Below are 5,800 nucleotides of genomic sequence, written 5' to 3' on the forward strand. Positions count from 1 at the left end.
TGTAAAGATTGTTATGGGTTTGCTACTATTGCCTGCTATTGTAGCAAAGGTAAAAAAACAAATGGAGTAAAAAATCCTTTGTTTCAGCCATGAGAAATGACAGATGATGGGGAGCTTCTATTTACACACACTAAACCCGTGTATATTGTGTGTGTAAATAGAAGCTCCCCAGATGATGAAACCAAAAAAAAAAATAAGAAAGGAAAAGAAAAGAACCCCTATTCTTTATTCCTTGGTCTCACATACTTACTGAACTATTTGTTATAGATGTATAAATCTCTACTATGTAAATCTCTGCATCTATGTATATCTATATATATATTACTATTTGTAAAAATCTATATATATATATATATATCTATATTACTATATATAAATCCCTACATCTATATATATAAATTAGTGATTTTTATCATCTGGGTCTTGCTTATTTTGATTAAAATAATTAATTCCATCATGGCTTTCCCAAGTGGGACATCTTCAGGGTTATCTCTCACTCTCTGTTTCAAAACTCAAGCTCTGAGGAAGATGACCCTGATGGAACAAAGGGTATTTTCATATTTTTGACCTCAAATGAAGGGGTAATATGGTCATTTAATATATGCAAGTAACGTCGTTTGTTGCAATCTGACGGAAGGGGGGAATCTTGATATTGTCAGGTAAAGCAGGAGAGGTTACTGTAATTATTCAAACCACAGGGGAGGTCCTTGTATTTGTCAGAAATCTCAGAGGAGGTAAATGTAATTTACCCATATATATATATATATATATATAACAAATACAAAATAATATGCCTATAAACAAAACACTTCATTGCCTGTGTTTGGCAAGTGGGTTTGCAGGCTTTTTTGGCTATTTTAGCCACAAAAAACAAAATAGGCTATTTTAGCCATAACAAACAAAACATCACATCCAATCCATAATCATTACATTCTTCTCTCACAAAAAAACTCAAAAAAGCCAAAAAACTAAAAAGTCATTCCCAAACCAAGCTTTTAAGCCCAAGCTAAAATAGCCAAAAAAGTCAAAAAGCCAAAAAACCAACCCACTTGCCAAACGGAGGCTTTTATTTACAAACACAACTTTGCCATTATATGAATTTTTATGCATGAAGATATTTTAAAAGTAAATAATTTTGTAATCGTTACGTATATAATTGCATATATTATATTAACATGTTAAGTTATAATTGAGTGGTGATAAAATTAATTATTTTAATTAGTTTTTTTAATTTTTTATAAAAGAATATGTAAAAAATAAAAAATAATATAACAATTTGTAGTAATTTTTTTTAATTACAAGCTCATGTTGCCAAACAAACGTGAACACCTTAAATCATTGTTATATTAACACTTGAAATTATAAATTTAACAACACTACATATTCAGATTTATGAATTCAAAATGAAAAAATATTAAAAATTCTAAAAGTTTTCTTAAAATTTTTACTAAGGCCAAGTTTGGCTACTACAAAATAATTAATCTTTTTATCTTTTTATCTTTTTTTATCAAATTACTTCTCTACTTTTCTGCACATCTTTTCATAAAAAGATAAAATCTTATTTGGTTTGTGTTTCTCAAAAAATTTTGGGAAAAATTCTCTACAAATAAATTTTCAAAAGTAATCAAACTAAATAAATATTTTCAAAATTTGTTTGGTTTACAAATTTTCCAAACAAATCTCTCTCTCATACACATTAAATCAATCATTTTTTCCAAAACTCTCTCTCAAAATAATTTTTTAAAACGTCTTTTGAAAAAAAATCAAACCAAATAAATTTTTGTACTTTTTATCTCAAAACATGTCTTTCAAATACAAATCAAACAAGGCCACACTTATTTAGGTCATCCCAAACAATCCTTAAATGTCTCATATAGATGCGAAATTCATATAAGACTCACATTGTGTAGATCTCACAACCATACAAGACATTTAATAAAAATTTTGATAAAACTTTTGAAATTTCTAATATTACTTATTCAAAATTTATCTGAAATAAAATCAATAGTACAAATTTATTTTATTCATAAACTCCATACTGCCGCACAAACACATCCAGATAACCATTTTTGTTATAAATTTAAGAAAATTTTAGAGATTTAGACTTATTCACTTAAGAATTTTTTAGATAGATAATTTTATGATGGAGATTAAATTTGTTTAATTTAAATTTTATATATAAAATAAGTTTGAATCATAAAATAAAAATTCTAAATAATTTGTGAATTGATAAAGCGTGGATTGATAGTATTACTGCTAAATTTATCTTAACCTTAGGCTAAGGAGGGTAAAGTTGTAGTTTCACATGTGGGTATCCGTAAAAGGATCCAACGTAAAAGTGTAGAGAGATAGAGAATGAAAAAAATATTTGTTCTTTTTATATTAACCTCTTCTTTCCCTTTTGTTTCTCTCTCTACTTTCTCTCACTTTCTTTCTCTCTCTGGAGTGTCCATTCGATCCCAAAGCTCTCAAAAAACCTCACTCATCACTCTCTATCTATCTGTCTCAGCCTCTCTGTCTGTGTGATTCAGTCTCTATTTCTCTCTCTCTCTCTTAAACTGGAATGCTGTAACATGAGTAGAGGGCGGATTGGAATTCACCACCACCACCGGTTATGAATCCCACCACCGACCAACCACCACCTCCGCCGCCGCAGCAGCCACCATTACAGCCTCACCGCTCATCCTTCAGCTGTGACCGCCACCCAACAGAACAGTTCACTGGCTTCTGCCCTTCATGCCTCTGCGAGCGCCTCACCTCCTTAGATCAGTCCTCCGCCTCCTCCTCCCGCCGTCCCTCCAACGCCTCCGCCGCCCCTTCCTCCACTGCCGCCTCCGCCCTTAAAGCCATTTTCCGAGTACCCATTTCCTCCACCACCACCGACAACAACTGCATTAAAGGCAAAAGCAAACCATCTTCTTCTGCTTCGTTCTTCCCGGAGCTTCGCCGTACGAAGTCGTTCTCTGCCTCGAAAAACGAGGGGTTTTCTGGTGTTTTTGAGCCGCAACGGAGGTCCTGTGACGTTAGGGCTCGGAGTACTCTCTGGTCTCTCTTCACTATCGACGACGAACGCAAATCCACCAACAAGAACGATCAATCGGTTGAAGTCGAGACTCGAAACGTGACTGGTCCAGTGTTGGAATCCAAAGAAGAAGAGGACGAACACGGCGACCCTGTAGAAGAAGTAGAAGAGGAAGACGATGATGGTGATGAAATTAGGGTTTCTGAAGAAATCGTAGAAGAAGAGATCGTTGAAGAACAACAAGAAGAGGAAATCAAGACGATGAAAGACCACATAGATCTCGATTCTCAGGCGAAGAAACCCTCCTCCGGCAGAGACTTGAAAGAGATCGCCGGAAGTTTTTGGTCGGCGGCGTCGGTTTTCAGCAAGAAATGGTCCAACTGGCGGCGAAAACAGAAGCTGAAGAAGCGAAATAGCGGCGGCGAATCGGCGGCATTACCGGTGGAGAAGCCGATTTCTCGGCAGTACCGCGAAACCCAGTCCGAAATCGCCGATTACGGCTTCGGCCGGCGATCCTGCGATACGGATCCTCGGTTCTCCCTCGATGCCGGACGGATTTCTTTCGACGATCCTCGCTACTCTTTTGACGAGCCCCGAGCTTCCTGGGATGGGTATTTGATCGGCCGGACCGTTCCTCGGCTTCCTCCGATGCTCTCCGTGGTCGAAGATGCTCCGGCTGTTGTCGTTTCGAGGACCGATTCTCAAATTTTGATCGAAGAGCCAAGGAATTCCATCAATGGGGATGAAACAGTTCCTGGTGGGTCAGCTCAGACTAGGGAGTACTATTCTGATTCGTCTTCGCGACGGAGGAAGAGTTTGGACCGGTCTAGCTCGATAAGAAAGACCGCCGCGGCTGTGGTGGCTGAAATTGATGAAATGAAGGTGGTTTCGAATGCTAAAGTGTCTCCGGCGACCATTGATTACTTTCAAGGGACTAAATTGGTTGTGGGTGATAGAGAATTGAGGGATTCGAATTCAAATTCGTTGAGAGACGATTGTTCGGAGACTTTTGAATTGGGTTTTAGGGACAATGCTTCGGTAATTGGAAACGGAGAACGAAAGGGTTCAAAGAAGTCTAGTCGGTGGAGTAAGGCGTGGAATATCTGGGGTTTTATACACCGGCGAAGTGGGGGTAACAAAGATGAGGAGGAAGAGAGGTATAGCAGAGGAAATGGGGTTGAGAGGTCATTATCGGAGTCTTGGCAAGAGCTGAGAAGGGAAGGTGATGGTGAAGTGAGAGGGGGGTTTAATAGAAAGGTGTTAAGGAGTAACAGTAGTGTGAGCTCGAGGAATTCGTATAGCAATGGTGGATTTGGAAGTGTAAAGAAGTCGAGTGTTGAGGCTAATGGGAATGGTAAGAAGAGGAGAGAAGAGTTTGTTTTGGAGCGAAACAGGAGTGCTAGGTACTCGCCAAACGACATTGACAATGGGCTATTGCGATTCTATTTGACGCCTATGAGGAGCAGTGGTCGAAGAGGAGGGGGATCGGGGAAGAGTAAGCCGACTAACTCACATTCGATTGCGAGGAGCATACTGCGATTGTACTGAGAGAAAAAAAATGGAAAGGTCCAATTGTGTTAAATTTGGTTTTAGTGTTTAATTTTGATGCATTTGTTGTGTAAGCACACATGCCTTTGTATTCTTGATGGTTGGTTGGTTGGTTAGATAAGGGGTTACCTTGCATTGTGATTATCATGCTTCTTTACTTGCTCTCTTATTAATAACAGAAACAAAGTTCTGTGTCCCTTTTGTCTCTCTGATCATACTGTTGTAAAGATTTTGAATTGTTTTTTGCCCTCAAATATGGTTAATATTGGGACACCATATTGGTATCTTTTGCTCGTCCCACAGGTGTTTGCTTACTTTTGAATGTTGAAAGCATTGTTTTAGGGAATGTTCACCTAAGATGTTTGGCATGTTGTATGTTTTTGTTTGGTTCTAATATGGTAAAATACAAATGGGTTGTTTGGCATAATTGTGTTGATTTGCGAGTCTGAGGACCAAAAAGAAAGATGGTATCATCACTAGGAGCCATTGTCAATCCCACAATCAGCATTGTTTGCTTGTCTCACCTTGTTATTGTTCCCCTGTTGACACCGCTCTGTTTCTGTAATATGATACATCAAAGACAGGCATAATGTGAATGCCACACATGTAGCATGTGCTTCAACTAGGTCACATATAGGATCTGAAAAATGCTCGGGGCAGGAGTTCTACTAACAAGGATCAAAACTTTCACACATGGACATTGTTCTTCTGTCATTCAAGTAATCAGGTAATGATTTTTCATCTATGTGCATATGTTGACCATGTTTATTTGTCTAATCTGTATGCCTTTGTTAGGTGTATAACAAATCTTAGTGATTATTCATCGCTTAGCACATTATTGCCAGTCACTTGCTCTCTCAGAAAATTCATGGGTCGGTCAATCTGTCCCGTCTTTGTAACGAATAAAACAAGAAATTATGATTGTAATGGATCAAATACAAATGTCTCTCTTGAGGCTAGTGTATGATCTCTAAAATGTCTCTCCCTCTCGATCTCACCTGTATATTTCCTCCTGTTTTAAGATCTTTTATTTATTTTCCTTTAGTGAGTAACTGCTTTTGTTGCAGAGTTGCAATTTAATCTAGTTTGAGTTTTTTGAAACGTTTCTTCAAGAGGTTGTTGATCAAGGCCTATGAAAAAGTCCTGTGAACCAAGCATAGGAACTTTGAAGCATTGCCATGGAAGCAGACTTAAACAAGCTCAAGATCCGTTAAAGCATTTGCTTGTTAC

At 37.8% G+C, this 5,800-nt stretch overlaps 1 protein-coding gene across 1 annotated transcript; it reads left to right on the plus strand.

Annotated features, from left to right (window-relative positions):
- The first annotated feature begins 2,350 nt into the window (after positions 1-2,350).
- Positions 2,351-4,766, plus strand: LOC114298337 (protein OCTOPUS). Its single transcript, XM_028242895.2, has one exon. The coding sequence runs from the start codon at positions 2,615-2,617 to the stop codon at positions 4,568-4,570; it is 1,956 nt and encodes a 651-aa protein (XP_028098696.2). The 5' UTR covers positions 2,351-2,614; the 3' UTR covers positions 4,571-4,766.
- Positions 4,767-5,800: the final 1,034 nt, after the last annotated feature.

This window comes from Camellia sinensis, chromosome 10 (genome assembly GCF_055761805.1).
Source record: "Camellia sinensis isolate YWXY chromosome 10, ASM5576180v1, whole genome shotgun sequence".
In the NCBI taxonomy this organism is placed as follows: Eukaryota; Viridiplantae; Streptophyta; class Magnoliopsida; order Ericales; family Theaceae; genus Camellia; species Camellia sinensis.

Excerpts from the sequence above, each read along its gene's own strand:
- LOC114298337 (XM_028242895.2), top strand. The coding sequence starts at position 2,615 with ATGAATCCCACCACCGACCAACCACCACCTCCGCCGCCGCAGCAGCCA.